Source organism: Hemiscyllium ocellatum, chromosome 9 (assembly GCF_020745735.1).
Source record: "Hemiscyllium ocellatum isolate sHemOce1 chromosome 9, sHemOce1.pat.X.cur, whole genome shotgun sequence".
Lineage (NCBI taxonomy): Eukaryota > Metazoa > Chordata > Chondrichthyes > Orectolobiformes > Hemiscylliidae > Hemiscyllium > Hemiscyllium ocellatum.
In genome coordinates this window covers 50,265,528-50,285,159 of record NC_083409.1, presented here as the reverse complement: position 1 = coordinate 50,285,159, position 19,632 = coordinate 50,265,528, and the positions used below count along the sequence as shown (strand labels likewise).

General features: G+C 40.5%; 1 protein-coding gene across 1 annotated transcript in view; it reads left to right on the top strand.

The window, feature by feature from the left end:
• Nucleotides 1-374: 374 nt before the first annotated feature.
• The window catches only part of LOC132818506 (axonemal dynein light chain domain-containing protein 1-like), a 62,226-nt gene continuing 42,968 nt past the window's right edge, over nt 375-19,632 (top strand). Inside the window, exons 1-3 of the mRNA XM_060829566.1 lie at nt 375-501; nt 7,200-7,349; nt 19,098-19,217. Of these exons, the coding sequence (XP_060685549.1) occupies nt 381-501; nt 7,200-7,349; nt 19,098-19,217 (391 nt within the window). The 5' untranslated portion in view covers nt 375-380. The remainder of the gene's footprint in view (nt 502-7,199; nt 7,350-19,097; nt 19,218-19,632) is intronic.

Here is a 19,632-nt window from a genome sequence, read left to right as displayed (position 1 = left end):
AATTTTCCTCGATTGCTCAGGTGGCTTCAGTGTTGCTGAACAACTACCTCTGATCAATTTGCTTGGGGTCCAACCGAGAGTAAGTAGCTGGAGGAGCTTGAGAGTACAAATTCTTGTTGGAAGCTCTGGTGGCCTGGGTCTCTGGGGTTGCCCTAACGTGGTAACCAGGGCGACCGCTGGGCCTAGCACCCTCCAGCCCCAGCAGCGGCCTGTGGGAACGGGCTGGGGAGGCAGCACGCGGAATCTCCGCGGGGAAGGGCCCCGTATCTCCACAATCCAGGCGGTTCCCTGCCCCGTGTGGTTAAAGACTGGCAGGAACGTCCTCGATGGGAGGAGGAGTCTAACCGGCAAACGGCGGGGTAAGCTGTTTAACTGTTGCCATGGTAACGGGGCGGACCGCCGCGTCCTTGGAGATCGGCCGCCGGCAACAGGCGGAACCTCGAGCGGCCCAGGGGAAAGGACGAGTGGGCTCGGTGCAACAGTCCGCACTTTGCACTTACCGTAAGTGTCGTTAATTCCCGGCTCACTCACCACTTACTGTCCGCCGTTGATTTTTTTTCTCTTTAAATTCATTCGTGCTGTAGGCCCGCATTTAGTGCCAATCCCTATAACCTGCCTTTGATAGAGTGCCACTGTTCTGTGTTTTTTAAAATCTATTTTTCTCATCAACCTGTTCACAGATGTTATTACACACCTTGGGAGCAGTTGGGACTTGAACCTCACAGTACCATAAGAGGGAACCGCTGTTTTATGCAGCTGAGAAACTCCAGTTCTGGATTTTGTATTGACTGGTGTTGGTTCTTAAACCATCAAACAAATCAGACATCTGAGGCATTTTGTGGTGCAATTGTAATAGAGTCATAGAGATGTACAGCATGGAAACAGACCCTTCGGTCCAACCTGTCCATGCCGACCAGATATCCAACCCAATCTAGTCCCACCTGCCAGGACTCGGCGCATATCCCTCCAAACCCTTCCTATTCATATATCTATTCAAATGCCTCTTAAATGTTGCAATTGTACCAGCCTCCACCACTTCCTCTGGCAGCTCATTCCATTGTACCACCCTCTGCGTGAAAAAGTTGCACCTTAGGTCTCTTTTATATCTTTCCCTTCTCACCATAAACTTATGCCTTCTAGTTCTGGACTTCCTGACCCCAGGGAAAAAACTTTGTCCATTTATCCTATCCATGCTCCTCATAATTTTGTAAACCTCTATAAGGTCACCCCTCAGCGTCCGACGCTCCAGGGAAAACAGCCCCAGCCTGTTCAGCCTCTCCCTATAGCTCAAATCCTCCAACCCTGGCAACATCCTTGTAAATCTTTTCTGAACCCTTTCAAGTTTCACAACATCTTTCCGATACGAAGGAGACCAGAATTGCACGCAAGATTCCAATAGTGGCATAATGTCCTGTACAGCCGCAACATGACCTCCCAACTCCTGTACTCAATACTCTGACCAATAAAGGAAAGCATACCAAATGCCTTCTTCACTATCTTATTTACCTGAGACTCCACTTTCAAGGAGCTATAAACCTGCACTCCAAGGTCTCTTTGTTCAGCAACACTCCCTATGTCCTTACCATTAAGTGTATAAGTCCTGATAAGATTTGCTTTGCCAAAATGCAGCACCTCACATTTATCTGAATTAAATTCCATCTGCCACTTCTCAGCCCATTGGCCCATCTGGTCCAGATCCTGTTGTAATCTGAGGTAACCCTCTTCGCTGTCCACTACACCTCCAATTTTGGTGTCATCTGCAAACTTACTAACTGTACCGTTTGTGCTCGCATCCAAGTCATTTATGTAAATGATAAAAAGTAGAGGACCCAGCACTGATCCTTGTGGCACTCCACTGGTCACAGGCCTCCAGTCTTAAAAACAACCCTCCACCACCACCCTCTGTCTTCTACCTTTGAGCCAGTTCTGTATTCAAATGTTCTTAGCTCTGGGCCAGACGGTCCAATTTCACCCCCCACCCCCAAAGGGTGTGACTGTCACATACCCAACAGAAAAGAACTTTGTTAGAGACAAAAAAAAACTACACATAATGGAATCCAAGTTAGACAGGTAGGAGGCTGGAAGAACACAGCAAGCCAGGCAGGGTCAGGAGGTGGAGAAGTCAATGTTTCAGGTGGAACCCTTCTTCCTGAAGTCGTGACGAAGGGTTACACTGAATCATTAACATCTCCACCTCCTGGTGCTGCCTGGCTTGCTGTATTCTTCCACCCTCCTACTATCTATCAAGAAAAGAAAATGACAGCTACCAAGTGCTCTGCACCCATCACGTTTACTCTTGAGCATTTTCATGTAGTTGTTCAGGTCAAAAATAGATTAACATCTTAAAAGACAATAAATGTTGGGAACATATTCCATGACATATGACATAGTTAAATTATTCTTTTTGAAAAGATTTTTAGCTCGGGTTGTGGATGAGGTTATAGATTCATTTGCCAAGCTGGTGTGGTTTTCAGCAGATGTTTAATCGCCTCGCTAGGTGACATTGTCAGTGCTTCAGTACGGTGTTGATGCTCTGTTCTGCCTGTTCAGTTTTTTGTTACTTCTAGTTCTGTATCTGAGTGGTTTGTATATGAGGTCCAGTTCAATGTGTTTATTGATTGAGTTCCATTTGGAGTGCTAAGCTTTCGCACCATCTAAACGGTTTGTTTGGACACGCGAGATAATTCCTGGATGCCTGGCAAGGGAGGTGCACCCTACAACAGCCAGAATCAGAAAGAAGAACATCCAAGATCTTCTGGTCTCTTGTTAGAACTGAGTACCAGATGAACCCCATACCCTTGAAGCAGTGACTACAACAGAATTGTCTGAGAAGTTTAAACTTCTGATGTGTAATTACTCTGCCTCTGGGTTCTCCGAGAATGTTTCCAACTCGCAGATTGAGTTAAAGACTTAGGGTATTCTGACTCATGTATCTGGATAGTTAATGTGGGAAATCTTTCAAAGGTTTAATACCAGTTCTACCTCCTTGGTAATTAAACTACTGACAACCTCTGACTCCTTACTACATCCTCTGACTCCCCAGCTATCCCATTGACACATTACATCGAACTTCGACCTACCCTTTCACCCAACTGCCACGATACCTCCTTACTCACCTGCCTACTATGCCCCAAGTTCCTCACCCAACCATCTAACACCATACCTCCTTACCCATTTCTGTAGATTTTCAATGAGGTTTTGGGCATTTTAAACGTTTTGCTTAGTGGAAAATAACAGCTAGTGCTGGTAAAAGGATGTGTGTGGTTTATCCTGCTGTCTGTGAGGATTGCTGCACTGTATCAATAATTAAGGATTTTGTATTAGAAGATGGATCTATAAAATAGTCGAAAGTTAACTAGGTAATTTTTTGTCAGATCCAGGTTGGAAATAGAAGAGTCATACCAGACTCGAAATTTAACAGTGTTTCATTCCTTGGATGTTGCCAGACCTGCTGAGTTTCTCCAGCATTCTATGTTTGTTGGAAAAAGGGATTTGATCCAGATTGCAAGATTTGGGCAGTTGTGTTTGGTGGCCAAGATAGGATTGGAGAAAATTGAAGAGTTAGGATGGGTTTGAAACCTGGAGGGATTTAAATACAAAACAGGATTTTAAATTTCTGGCCAGTTCTTTTGTATTGATCATGATGACAAAACTGACTGTGCTTGTTGTCATTGCTCCATTGAAACTGAAGGCAGTTTCTGAACAATACACCTACAGTGTGTGGAATTACATTGAAATCTAGGCATCATCGCCAGTGATTCCACAATTCTCTGAAGCTCATACTTTTTGAGTCATTCTCAGGTTGCAATATCAGAGAATCTGTTAACTTGTCCAGGGCTTCCTCTTATACTTTTAGTGTTGCTATAAAAACCCCATAAATTGGTTGGGTCAGGTGTAACTGGATTTTCAATTTCATAATTATTGCAAAACATGATCCCTGGCCCTCGGAACTGATTTTTAATTCTAGAACATTTAAGTTCATATGTTTCATGCCTTTATAAATATAACACTTGTTTAATTTTAGCTTCTGTCTAATCCAAAACATAATATATTTTGTTATCTGAAATTTAAAGTAAAAATAAATGATATTAAGTGCTACCATTTTATACTGTGATTACTTCAGTGTGGTTGGCTTCTGGATTAGTGGTGCTGGAAAAGCACAGCAGTTCAGGCAGCATCCAAGGAACAATAAAACTGCTGTGTTTTTCCAGCACCACTAATCCAGAATCTGGTTTCCAGCATCTGCAGTCATTGGGTAAAAACAATGTGGTTGGCTGTTTGCTTACTGAATTTCTACTGCTATATGCCATAAAAACTCGGTGCCAGGTATAAACTACCACACAGGAAAGAGAAACTCCATGGCAAGAGTCGGTAAAATCTTTGTGACTAACATTCTCTGAACACAGTTCCAATGCTGTCACTGCAAAGACCAGGCTATGGTTTGAGACATTGAGAGCAGCATAGGTCAGAGAATGATCAGTGGTTGATCAGGGAGACTTAGTGTGGAAATGAACATGTGCAGCAGATGTTTAGTCAGGTATTCAAGAGAAGTGAGGTCAACATAGAGTCCTTTAGTGCGTAGACAGGCCCTTCGGCCCAAATTGGTCCATGCTGACCAAAATGTCCATCCACACTAACCCCATTTCCCTGCACTTAGCCCATGTCCGTTTAAACCTTTCCTATCCGTCCATTTGTCCAAATGCCTTTTAAATGTTAATGCACCCATTTCAACCATTTCTGCTGGAAGCTCATTCCATATGTGTACCACCCTCTGTGTTTAAAAAAAATTGCCCCTCAAGTTCCCATTTATTCTTTCCCCTCTTGCATTAAAACGAAGCTCTTTAGTCTTCAATTCCCCCTCCCTGGGGAAAAAGACTGAGCACATTCACCCTATCATTGCCTCCCATGATTTTTGTATATACTTCTATAAGAATCCCCACCCTTAGTCTCCTACGCTGTAAAGAAAAAGGTCCTAGTTTGTCCAACCTCTCCCGATAACTCAGTCCCTTGACTAGACTAGACTAGACTAGACTAGACTAGACTTACAGTGTGGAAACAGGCCCTTCGGCCCAACAAGTCCACACCGACCCGCCGAAGCGCAACCCACCCATACCCCTACATTTACCCCTTACCTAACACTACGGGCAATTTAGCTTGGCCAATTCACCTGACCCGCACATCTTTGTGACTGTGGGAGGAAACCGGAGCACCCGGAGGAAACCCACGCAGACACGGGGAGAACGTGCAAACTCCACACAGTCAGTCGCCTGAGGCGGGAATTGAACCCGGGTCTACAGGCGCTGTGAGGCAGCAGTGCTAACCACTGTGCCACCGTGCCGCCCACGGTGAGTCCTGGCAACATCCTTGTAAATTTCTTCTTACACTCTTTCCAGTTTTATAACATTTTTCCGAAGCAAGGTGATCAAACTGAACACAATACTCCAAGTGCGACCTCGCCAACAACCTGTACAACTGCAACATAACTTCTCAACTTCTATACTCAGTGCTTAGACTGATGAAGGCCAGTGTGCCAAAAGCCTCCTTCACTCCCCTGTCTAACTGTGACTCCACTTTTAGAGGAGCACACACCTGAATTCCAAGATCCATTGTTCCACTACACTCCTAAGGCCCTACCCTTCACCATGAGACTCCTACCTCGATTTGTACCTACATTAGACTTCATTTACCATTTTTTGGTGCACCTCCCCAGCTGCTCATGGTCCTGCTGCATTTCTAATAACCTTCCTCACTGTTCACGATACTGTCTCTATTAGTGTCATCAGCAAACTTACTAATCATGCCTTGTACATTCTCATCCAAATCATTGATTATAGATAACAAACACAAATGGATCCAGCACTGACCCCTAAGATACACCAATAGTCACAGGCCTCCAGTTCAACAAGCATTCTTACACTATTACCCTCTGCTTCCTACTCTCAAACCAATTTTGTATCCAATTTGCCAGCTTCCCCTGGATTCCATATGATCTAACCTTCCAGAGCAGCCTACTGTGTGGAACCTTATCAAAGGCCTTACTGAAATCTATATCGACTATATCTACCGCCCTGCCGTCATCAACCTTCCTGGTCATTTCATCAAAGCACTCTAACAAGTTTGTGAGGCATGCTGTCCCACTCACAAAGCCATACTGACTACTCTGAATCAAACTCTGTCTTTCCAAATGCGTATATATCATATCACTCAGAATCTTCCCAGATAACTTATCTACGACAGTTGTTCGGCTTACTAGTCCATAGTTCCCAGGTTTCTGTTTGCAGCCCTTCTTGAATAATGGCACAACATTTGCTACTCTCCAGTCTTTCAGGACCTCACCCATGGCTAACAATGATGCAAATATATCAGCCAGGCCTCCTGTAGTTTCTTCTCTAGCCTCTTGTAGGATTGTTGGATATATCTGGTCAGGACCAGATTTATCCACCTTCATACATTCTATTTGTCCAACACCACTCTACTATGATATGAACTGTCCCCAAGATATCACCACTAATTTGCCCAAGCTCCCAAGTCTTCATGTCTTTCTCCATAGTGAAACACAGAGGAGAAATATTCATTGAGGTGTTCAAGAGAGGTGAGGTCAGCATAGAGTCCTTTAGCACGAAGACAGGCCCTTTGGCCCAAACTGGTCTATGCTGATCAAAATGTCCATCCACACTAACCCCATTTCCCTGCACTTGGCTCATATCATTCTAAACTTTTTCTATTCATGTATTTGTCCAAATGACTTTAAATCTCCTGTGGTTCCACACATTAATGTCCACTTTGGTCCTTGAGGGATCCTATTCTCTCATTAGTTATTCTTTTTCAAGGATAGATGTTTAGAATAGTCACATTTAGAGGTGATCAAGGTTTTGTAAGAATTTAGTGCCAGAGAGGTTGAGGTAAGGTAGAGGTAGGCAATTTTGTGGAGGTGAAAATAATATCTGTTTTAAGGTAGAAACTATACTGGTATAAAATTCAGCATAGACCATTTCTAAATCTGAATATTGAGTTTTATTACTATTGGGAGGTTATATGCAAACTAGTGAAGTATTAATCTTAACTTAAATCACAGGACTACACAAGAACAGAAAACAAAGCTTCTGCAAATCTGTATAATTATTAGCATTTTGAGGATCTGCTCTGTGTGTAGAAGAAGGTTGGTATTGATATGATTTTAAAATTAATTTTATCTATAGTTTTCACTAGAAACCCTGGAAAGCTGTTGGAAATGTCTGATTCTGTTAATGAGGTTCCTAGGGATGAAGTTCTGACTGGCACGCCAAAACCTGACGTGGATGGCACTGAGCTCAATTCAAATGTGTGCAAATATTTGAAAGAGCAATCAGGTAAACCAAGAAAGAATTTTTATTTAATTAGCTCCTTTTACATCTTCAGAATATTCCAAAGTGCTTCACAACCAGAAAGTTACATTAGAAGTACATTGATTTAATTTTCTCAAAAAATGTGATAAATCAGTTTTATATCTTTTTGAAAGAAAGTATTGAGATGAATTGTGAGTGGAATTCTTTTCATTGCCCATTTATTAATAAGCAAAATGGAGGCAGAGTTGGGTTCCTGGACTGCGCTTATCTGCTCCAATTGCTTTTCTTTCTTCTTTTCTCCCTTCTTTCTTTTAGTACTTATAGGTTTTTTTCTTTCTCCACATAACTTGTGGAGGAAGATTGGTCGTGGAGACAGTGATGGCAGCGGCTGGGGGACATTGACAATCAACCACAAAGCAGCTGGTCACAGTTGGAGGTTTTGCAGCCTCATTGATATCGGGAGCAGTAATAGAGTGGGACTCTGCAGCAAAATGGCTAATGCAGCAGCACAGTGTGCCACCAGCCATGGCTCAGCACAAGCTTGGATGGCACCAGTGGCAGTCAACGATGAGATGGAGGCAGCAAAAGATTGTGGCAACAGCATTCAGTAGCAAAGAATTTTGATAGCAGCAAAGTGGTAATTGGGGGCTAAAGCCATATGAGCTGCAACAAAACCAGGCATGCCTGCTGGAGGTCAGCAGCAACAGTTGATGGTGAAGGCAACTGGTAAGCACGGGGGTCAGCTGGAGGTCAGCAGCAACAGTTGATGGTGAAGGCAGCTGGTAAGCACGGGCAGGTCTTAGTCTAGTGTGGGTGAAAGCATGGAATGGCGGGATTATCTTACACTGAAAGACTGGAGCGACTGGGCTTGTATACCCTTGAGTTTAGAAGACTGAGAAGGGATCTGATTGAGACATATAAGATTATTAAAGGATTGGACACTCTGGAGGCAGGAAACATGTTTCCGCTGATGGGTGAGTGCCGAACCAGAGGACACAGCTTAAAAATACGGGGTAGACCATTTAGGACAGAGATGAAGAGAAACTTCTTCACCCAGCGAGTGGTGGCTGTGTGGAATGTTCTTCCCCAGAGGGCAGTGGAGGCCCAGTCTCTGGATGCATTTAAGAAAGAGTTGGATAGAGCTCTCAAGGATAGTGGAATCAAGGGTTATGGAGATAAGGCAGGAACAGGATACTGATTAAGGATGATCAGCCATGATCATATTGAATGGTGGTGCAGGCTCGAAGGACAGAATGGCCTACTCCTGCACCTATTGTCAATGCAGGGGAGACTGAAAGCCCAGCTGGGAGTATCAGCAGGCCCATGGCTTAAGAAAGGACTGTAATGTTGACTTTATAACTTTATTTCTTTATTTTTCTGCTTTTATACTAAGAAGACTGCAGTGCTAAACTTCTGTAACTAAGATTTTTCAACTTCCGTAACTAAGATTTTGCACCTAGGTATGTTCCACCTAAGATGGCGCTGTGTGTGGCGACCATGTGCATTTTTCACTGTGGTCTTGTACCCTTTACTTGAGTGCACGTGACAATAAAATGTAAAACCTAAAGCCTGTCTCCTCCTTCCTCACTAGCTAAGACAGCAAACACACTTTGCAGATGAAGTAGCGTTTTATTTGAACTTTTTCATTCTAGTCTATAGTATTCATTGCTCATAATAAGTCTCCTTTAGATTGACAAGACCAAATGCAGTCTGAATGACTGCTTTGCACTCTGTCCATAAGAATGGCCCTAACCTTCCAGTTGATTGCCAATTCACTATACCAGCCAACCTAATCAAAGACCTCTCCCAGCCTGGTTCTCCTCACTACCACCCTTTTCAATAAGGCAGAATATACAAAGGTTTGAAAACACGTACAAACAGATTCAAGAACAGCTTCTTCCCCGCTGTTATCAGCTTTTTGGACAGACCTCTCATATATTAGAGTTAATCTTTTCTGTAGATGAAACACTGTATTTTGCATTGTGTTCTATTCTCCTGGTTTACTTATGTGAGGTATGATTTGTCAGGATAGCACACAAAACACTACCTTTCACTGTATCTCAGTACATGTGACAATACAAATTAAATCAAATTTCTGAAAACTAGTAAATTTCTGGAGAGTGTCTCAGATAGTTTTCTGTAGCAGTATGCACTGGTTGCAATAAGAGGATGAGCAATATTGGATTTAGTAGTGAGTAATGAAAAATATTTAATTATTGCACATGAACTTTTATTAAATAGTGATCATAACATGATCTAATTCAATATAGCATTTGAAAGCAAAAAGTGTGAATCACCTACAAGAGTTCTAAATTTAAGGCCAACTTTAACGTGATTGTTCACAGTAAACTGGGAAAATCTGTTGGTAAACTAAAGAATAGTGGAGAATTTAACAATACAAAAACAGTGTACACCCTGAGAGGGAAGAGTTCCAGTTTGCACATAAAACAGCCATGGGTAAAAAAGAGATAAGGGACAGCATAAAACCAAAAGAAAAGGCTTACTAAAAAGGCGAAAAGCAGCACAGATCCTACTAAATGGATAAGATCCAAAGACAAAGAAAGGGCCACAAAGCAGTTTATAGGAGCCATTTAAGAGATCATGAAAGGAAACTTGCCAGGGACATCCAAATCAATAAGAAGAATGTTATAGTTACATAAAGGGAACACAGTTGATCAGGAGCTTTGTTGGCTCACTAACATTTGAAATTGTGAGTATTGACAATGACTTTGGGGAAATGGCAGATATGTTGAATAATTTATTTACCTTAGGATTTACAGTTTAAAAAAAGGAGGATAGCTTGTCAGCAGTCCCGAGGAAGTGAAAAGTGGATTAGGGATGGGACTGAATGAAATTAATGTAAGAAAAACATCATAAATGAGGAAATTAATGGAGTTTAAAGGTGATAAATCCCTGACGGTCTCCATTCAAGGATGTCAAAGAAGGTAGAAGAGCACATTTTGGACATATAATCTTTCAGAGCTCCCTTACACTGAAAGACTGGAGTGACTGGGCTTGTATACCCTTGAGTTTAGAAAACTGAGAGGGGATCTGATTGAGACATATAAGATTATGAAAGGATTGGACACTCTGGCAGCAGGAAACATGTTTCCGCTGATGGGTGAGTGCCGAACCAGAGGACACAGCTTAAAAATACGGGGTAGACCATTTAGGACAGAGATGAGGAGAAACTTCTTCACCCAGAGAGTGGTGGCTGTGTGGAATGCTCTGCTCCAGAGGACAGTGGAGGCCCAGTCTCTGGATTCATTTAAGAAAGAGTTGGATAGAGCTCTCAAGGATAGTGGAATCAAGGGTTATGGAGATAAGGCAGGGAGCGGATACTGATTAGGAGTGATCAGCCATGATTATATTGAATGGCGGTGCAGGCTCGAAGGGCTGAATGGCCTACTCCTGTACCTATTATCTATTGAAATTGTTGGAGTCTATAATCTAGGAAAATTTTTAGTTTATCAGGGACAGCCAGCATGCAGTCATGACAGGTAGGTGATGCCTGACAAATCTCATTTGAATTTTTTGAAGCAATGATTAAGGTAATGGACGGGGGATATCCATAGATATTGTTTATGTGGACTTCCAGAAGGCATTTGATAAAATCCCACATAAGAGACTATTAACTAAGCTTGAAGCCTACAGAACTGAGGACCAATTACTGACATGGCTGGGATATTGACTAAGTGGTAGATGAAAGAAAGTAGGGATAATGACAGGATGTGACCAATTGTGTCTCACAAGGATATGTGTCAGGGCCTCAATTCGTCACATTATTTATTAAGGATGTGGATAATGGCATAGAAAGTCATACGTCCAAATTTACTGATGAGAAGGAGTTCGAGACCATTATAGACAATGTAAATAATAGCATAAAATTACAAAAGGATAGTAATAGAACAAGTGAATGAGCAAAACTGTCGGCAGAGTTCAATGTAAGCAAATGTGAGGTTATATATCAGGGTACTTTCTATCGGACAGTTTGAGTTATAAGGAGAGGCTGGATGGGCTGGGTCGTTTTTCACTCGAGTGTGGGAGGTTGAGGGATGACCTTGTTGAGGTTTGTGGAATCATGAGGGATGTGGAATTCATGAGGGTGAATAGCAGATGTCTTTCCCCTCGGGTGGGCGCATATTTTTAAAGTGAGAGGAGAAAGATTTAAAAAGTACATGGGGGCAATTTTGTTTTACATGAGAGACAGGCTCACGTGTGGAATGAACTTCCACAGCAAGTGGTGGATGCAGGTACAATTACAATGTTTAAAAGACATTTAGATAAGTACATGAATAGGAAAGGTTTGGAGGGATGTGGTTCAAGCTCAGGCAGGTAAGACTAGTTTAGCTTGGGAACATAATCGGCATGGACTGGTTGGACTGAAGGGTCAGTTTCCATGCTGTACGACTTACAGCTCTATTACATGAAGTTCAAGACATTGGACTTCCACAGAGACTTGGGGATTCAGGTGCATTGATCTTTAAAATGCTGCAAACAGGTGCAGAAAATAATCATGAAAGCTAATGGAATGCTGGCCCTTATAACTAGAGACTTGGAGTGAAAAATGCAGGTGTTATCCTGCAGATGTGCAAAATGCTGGTTAGATCCAACTTTGAGTACTGACAGCAGACCTCTGTACTGCTGCACCTTTTGAAGGATAAATTGGTTTTGGAGGGTGTACAAGATAGCTTTTCAAGAATGATACTTGGACTTCAGGATTTGGGTTATGAGGAGAGATTATATAAATTAGGCCTGTTTTCTCTAGAATTTAGAAAGCTCATGCATAATCTAATCAAATTCTTCCAGATGTTATCAGGAAATGGCAGGGTAGATAAAGGTAAAATATTTCCAGTGAATGGGAATTCTGGAACTAGGGGCATAGTCTGAGAATTATACCCAGGCCATTCAGGAGACATGAAATTAAGTGCTTCTAGCTGGTTTTGAGAAAATCTGTAGCTTAGGTTGAGGTTCTGTATGTAAGTTTGATCGCTGAGCTGGAAGGTTCATTTTCAGACGTTTCGTCACCATGCTCGGTAACATAATCAATGTGCCTCCAATCAAGCACTGGTGGTATGGCCCACGTTTTATTTGTGTTTAGGTTTCCTTGTGGTGACTCATTGAAATAATGCTCTAATGCAGCTTTGTTTGTGGGTGTTGGGATGATTGCTTCTGTAGTTCAGTATTAGGTCAGTATGTATAGTTTTCCTGTAGATGCTGGTTTGAAGTTCCCATTGGCTGTTTGCTCTATTGCAGTATCTAGGAATGGAAGTTTGTTGTCGTTTTCCTCCTCTTCAGTGAATTTTATGCCAGTAAGGGTATTATTTTTGGTCTTGAAAGTTTCCTCTGGATCGCTTCCAGAAACCCTAGCCACTCTCTCCTACATCAAAGACACCTTGGAAATGACTGTCAAACTACTCAGACCTCTTGGCATCATGGTAGCTCACAAATCCACCATCACACTAAAACAGCAGCTAATGAACTTGAAAGACCTATACAGGCAACAAGCAAAACTAATGTCATTTACAAAACACCTTGCAAGAACTGTAACAAACACTATATTGGGCAAACAGGCAGAAAACTAGCTACCAGGATACATGAACATCAACTGACCATATAAAGGCATGACCCACTCTCACTAGTATCTTTACATACAAATGACAAAGGACACCACTTCAACTGGGACAACACATCCATCCTAGGATAAGCCAAACAGACACCTGTTGAGAGTTCCTAGAAGTACGGCATTCCAACTGGAACTCTATCAATTCTATTTACCAACTGGATCCCATTTAGCACCCCTGATGAAAAGAACAAGAAATGGCATCACCAACGCAAGGAAACCCCAACACAAATAAAAAGCGGTCCATACCGCCAGTTCTTCACTGAAGGCTCACTGATGATGTTATCTCGTACGGTAACAAAATGTCTGAAAACAAACCTTCCAGCTCAGCGAGCAAACTTACATCCAGTAAGTACTTCTACACACAAGGGGTGGTAGATGTTTGGAATGGTCTTCCACAAACCGCAGTGGATGTAAGATCAGTTATTAATTTTAAATCTGAGATGGATAAATTTTTAAGCAAAAAGATTAAGGGATATAGGTTAAAAGCAAGTATTTGGAGTTAGGCCACAGATCACCCATGATCTCATTAAATGATGGAACAGGCTTGAGGGACTGATTGGCCTACTCATGTACTTATTTTCCTAATATTTCTGTCCTGCTGCAATGTTCCAACAAAACACAACAAAAACTTCAAGAAAAGCACCTCATTTCTGCTTAGGTACTTTCCAACCTCTCAAACTCAATATTGATTTCCACAATGTTAGAGCCACCATTTTCTTTCATTCTCCACCATAGCACCTTTCTCACTCCCAAAAAATGAGCTTGCCTTTTTAACTTTGCTCTCAGCTGACAGGACCCGTATCACCCTTCCACATCTTAACTTAGCCAATTTTACTTCTCTATTTCTGTTTTACCCTAATTATAAATCTCTTTTCCATTTGCAATACCCTCTACAACATCTGTTCCATTGGTTCCACCTCTGTCAAATGTATAAAAACACCAATTTCAAACCTCTTTCAGTTCTGAAGAAGAGTCATATTATACTCAAAAGGCTAACTCTCTTTCTCTGTCCACAGGTACTGCTGGACCTACTGATTTCTACTGCATTTTCTGTGTTTAATATTTCAGATTTACAGCATCCACATTACTTTGTTTTGAACATTTCTCTGTGCCACATTGGAGAATTAGATAATGTGCTCAAATCTCTGAAATAGGAACTTGAACCCAAATCCTTCTGCTACCACTGAGACAAGGCAAAGTGTAGTTGGTATTTATATCACCTCTTTAAAACCTACATGACTAGCTTATTTTTACAAGTATTGTGTGGTTCAGATCACCTACAAAACTAGTTCAGCCTCACCCTTTTAAAACAAAGTATAAAATATATTGTGAATATTGGAAATCTGAAATTAAAGAAACAGAAGATGCTGAAAATACTCAACATGTTTGGCAGCATTTGTAGATAGAGAAGCGAGTTAATGTTTCAAATCAGTAACATTTCATCAGTACTAAATATTTATTAGAGACAAACCTTAAGATAGTGACAATTTCATTTTTGAAAGCAATGGAAGTTTTCATCAGATCTTTGTTTTAAGTTTTGATTTGGCCAAATTCATTGAGCATTTCCTACGTTTTCCTACGAAAGGAAGCTCAAAATCCAAATCTTCCACAGGCATAGAAATAGTGAAAAGGGAGAAAAAAAAATCGTGGGGCTGAGAAAGCATCATAAAAAGTGACCCAAGTACATAAGCAGAAGGTATTGTCTTAGCTATGATATGAGTAAAGGTAAAGACATCATATTCCTACTGGACCATGTGATTGCTGTTCTATTAGAAAGAGATTACTGATAGTAGTTTAACCTGAAGGTCATGATGCCTCAGATGAGGGGAGAGGCTGAGAAGGGGAGTCCTTTATAGTAACCTCCCACTGTAAGAATTGAACCCATACTATTGGCACCACTCTGCATCACAAGCCAGTCAACTGAGCTACCTGATTCCTACATGACTACACCTTTCTTAACCAAACAAGAAGATGCTGGCAATGTAAAAGTGAAAGGAGAAGGGAGTTGGTTAAGATACTAGAGGGACTAAAAATTGAATAAAGTGGATGTTCGATAGAGGCCTGGATGTACTTAAAATTGACAAGTTACCATATCCATGTGGGTATTAATAAAGATGCTGAGGAAAGAATGGGCTGGAAATTACAGAGGCATTGGCCATACTCATTGGTATAATTAATGTTGAAAGAGGATTAAGAGAGCTGGAGAATTGCACATAATAAATCTATGTTAAAAATGATTAAAGATAAACCCAACTTCTATAGATCAATCTTAACCTCAGTGGTGGCAAAAGCTTTAGCAACTGTATTCAAAACAACATTAGTAATCACTTAGACAACATGTTTTGATTGAGGAAACCCCATGACTATAATATTGTCAAGTTGCTTTCTCCTTTCCACTTTCTGATTTATGGCTATTACTGAAATGTTTGTTATATCCATCTGTACTGAAAATAGAAGCAAAGCATTTGCTCATTTCATCTTTACTTTCCTTATTATCTATTATTAGGCAGATTCTTGTTCTCTGGAAGATTGCCAGTCAGTTAACTTTATTTTTGTCTTTTTCAATATGTGAAAAAGCTTTTGTTGTTCCTTTTTCACATTCATAGCTAGCTTACCCTTTTCCTGTAGCTATTTTCCTTTGATAAAACTTGTAGTGATTCATTGATGCCTTTATTATGACCAATCATTTGTGCTGCCACTCACCTTTTGTTTCGGATTACTTAGATTTAGAAAAATCAGATGCAATTTCAAAATTTGCTCATGACACAAAAGTTACAAATATAATTAACTGCAAAAAGATAGTGCTGAACTCAAAGAGGTCATAGAGAGGCTGGTGAAGTTGATAGACACAGGCATGATTGTGAAACTTTATGCAAAAGAAGTATAAAAGAATACAATTTGAGAAGACAATGTATTGAAAAACTGATAAATCGGCGAGATTAGTGCATTATAAATATCTGATAAAGTTGATAAAACTCTTGTCTCCAGGCTAACAGATTGTAGGACATTGACAGGTAGTTGATGCATGCTTGATAGTTCTGAGAAATTACCATCGGTATCTGAGTTCTCTCTTGGAGATTTAATAATCCTTATATGTTATTGCTATGAATTCAAGCAGCACATCTGTAATGTTGCAAGAGATTTATGATGCTACCACCCCTTGGTTGATCAGTCCACCATGGGTTGTGGGCCCTTGCGGGTAAGATGTCTGGTTAAGGCAGCACCCATACCTTCTTGTCATTATCTTTCATTTGGTTCTTTTTCTGATCTGTAAGTTTCGGTCATGCGAAGGTATCTCCCAAATTTTGGCTTGAATTGTCTGAGCAGTCAAATTTTGCAATATATATATTCTGTGAGTTGCTCAGCTCCCATCCTGTTGTGCAAATTCCTGTCTCCTGTCAGAGGTAGATGACTTATTTTGCAACTTTGTGAAGCATTTTTAAATGCAGCTCAAGAAATAAGGCACACAATTCAATTAAAATTATCCAGGTGGATTAGCAGTGCTTGCAGTTTGACACTTGGGAATATATTATAGCTATTAATGAGGCATAGTTGAAAAAAAACAGCAGAAATGCTCAGCACTTCTGGTTCCAAAAAAATAAAAAAAACTGCAGAGGGTGGAAATCTGAAACGAAAACAGAAATTGCTGGAGAAACTCAGCAGGTCTGGCAGTATCTGTGCTGAGAATGCAGAGTTAACGTTTTGGGTTCAGTTGTCCTTCTTCAGAACAGCTGTTTCCAAGTTTGTCAGATGAGATGGAGAGAGGGATAGAAAAAGTGGCTTCACGGTATTGATTAAAGAAATGATGATATTCAGAAGGGGCAGGATGAACAACCAAACTTGCTGGCTCACATTGGTATCAATGATATAGACTGAAGAAGGATTAGGTTCTTTGGGCAATGTTTAGGGACCATGAAAAAAAATTGAAGTGCAAGATTGCAAAGCAGACTCTCTGAGGTAGTAATCTCTGGATTACTACCAGTGCCACCTGCAAAGGGAGGATGGGAAGGTAAAAGTTAATGGAGAGATAGTGAGGAGAGAAGGCATTAGATTCCTGAGGCATTGTGATCACATCTAGGCTCGTCCAATCTATACAAACAATTGAATTACTGCGTCAGAGCTGCATATGTTAAAGAGCCAATGACCAGCAGCCATGTTAGGTTGAAGCAGCAGCATACTAGACCAAGGTTGCATACATAAATTACAGTTACACAACAACTCATTAGTTTGTCTGTTAAATTTACCCAATGCCACTCATCAATCCAATGTACAAGTGGTAAATCTTTGTGAGGAACATAACACAAAGATATGACCAAGCCAGACAGGTTGCATTTCAACAGATCCAAGACCAATCTCCTGATAGGTAGTTTTGTCAATGCTGTTGGGGAGGGTTTGAACTAGGTTGGCAAGGGGTTGGAAATTTGAAAGTAGATTCCAAAGGGGGAAGAGTTGGAAATGGAAGGCAGATATTTTGAACTGATCAGCATAATGTTGAGAAGGCCGAGGAAACCAAAGTTTGAACAATGATAGAATTTGACAGTGCTAAATGGCCTATACTTCAAGAAATCCAGGGAATAAGTCGAAATTATAGATGACATGTAATATTATAATACTGTATTATTGCTGAGTACAGCTGAGAAAAGGGCAGGATTGGAAAATCAGGTTTCCAGGTAAGATAAAGAGAGGTTTGGAAAAAACTGTGGGCAATGATTGTTTCTGGAAGTGACTGCCTGAAAGGATGGGAAGTGCAGAAATATGTAAAAGTTATTCGTTTGCATTGAAATGTCATAACCTACAAGGCAGCCAAGATCTGCACAGTGGGATTATACAGTAATCCTTTTTAGTTGCTGCAGACGAGATTGGCTGAAAGGGATCCTTCTGTGGTGTAAATTTCTATTGTATTCAATAATCTGAAAAGATAGTGCTATTTGAAGTGATTGCATCATTTGGCATGATTAGCCTTCACATCAGTACTGATAGAGAGCTCATTTTACAAACCAGAGCAACCTTCAACTAACTCCTTTTCTCCGGCAGTGAATTTTGGTTTCCTTTATCTGTAAAAAGATGTTCTTCCACAGGGAGAGTGCAGCAAAAGTTTACCAAATCGATTCTTGAGGTAGCAAGAATGACATGACAAGAGGTTGAGTTGGTTAGGATTGTATTCACTAGAGCTTAAAACACTGAGAAGAGGGTCTCATGGGAACCTGTAAAATTCTAACAGCATTAGACAAGAAGGATGTTCCCAATGGTGGGGAATATAGAACCAAGGGTATTATATAAGGAGAAGCATTAAACTTTTGAGAACTGTGATAAGGAGAAATTTCTTCACCTAGAGATTGGTGAGCTTGTGGAATTCATTGTCATAGAAAGTGGTTGAGGCCAAAACATGGTATTTTCAATAAGGAGGCAGATATAAATATTGTGGCTAAATAGATCAAGGGGTATGGGGAGAGGGCAGGATTAGGGTATTGAGCTCGATGATCACCATAATCATATTAAATGGCAGATTAGGTTTGAGGGGCTGGTCAACCTACACCTGCTTCTATCTTCAGTAGATTTAATTGGGTCCCCAATAGCTATTTGGATCAGTTCAGATGGATGTTAAAAATTTCATTGTATTATTTTAGAAAAAAACAAATGTTTCCTTGTATTCTATCTAATACTTGAAGCATTCAAACAGAAATAGGCTGTTTTGCTGCTCAGTTAGATCATTACTTTATTGCCTTTGTTCCAAATCTTTTTATATACTTACCTGATACAAAAAGAATGATCCCTTCGAGAATATAATTCCTCCATCTCACAGCTGTTTACAGCATATACTTGTTGCAGGATAACTCAGCATCATCCTACATAACAAAAGCAAATTATTGTGTGAAGTGCTAAAGTATGATTTAATATCAGATAAAATTATTTATATATAATATATATATATATGTGTGTGTGTGTGCAAATATATCATACAAAATTGAAAAGGAAATTACTTAATTTGACTTGGGGAAACTATGATCAATGTACTAGAGTTAAAGACCTATGTGTGACTAAATGGGCTTTGATGGATAGTTTATATGTCTGTTCTGCATATAGAATGAAGATTTAAAGCAGCTTTGAAACTATTGAAGGCCACATTTATACTTTGTTTTCAATAGAGGCCACTCCAACTTCTGAACAGATGTTGAACAGAAGTGCTTGTATTGGTGATGGAAAAAAAGACCCGGGGAACAACAAATCATACACTGACATTTGCATGCACTTAAAGGAACAAACAGGTGAAGTGTGAACATTGAACCTTATTATGTACCATGTCAAAAAGTTAATTTCAATATTTCAATCCTGATCATTTGCATATAAACCCCTTGAGAGAATTATGATTTGTCTGCCTAGATTTTTTTCTGAATTTTTCTTCTCGTCTGATCTTGTGAGTAATGATACTAGATAGTATTGGATTAAGCCACGCAAAACAAATTTGGTTTCCAGCATGTATCAGGTGAACTTGCTGATTTAAGTCAGGATGTAAACTGACATGATGTAATTACTGTAGAAGCCATTGGACTGCAGATGGAGAAAGTCAGGAGCTGTTGTACCTGCTACTGATCACTATCCAGTGATTCCCACAGGAACAGAATTGCATGTGGAATTTCTGTTATTCATTCATGGGATATGGGTGTTTGTGGGGTAAGGCCA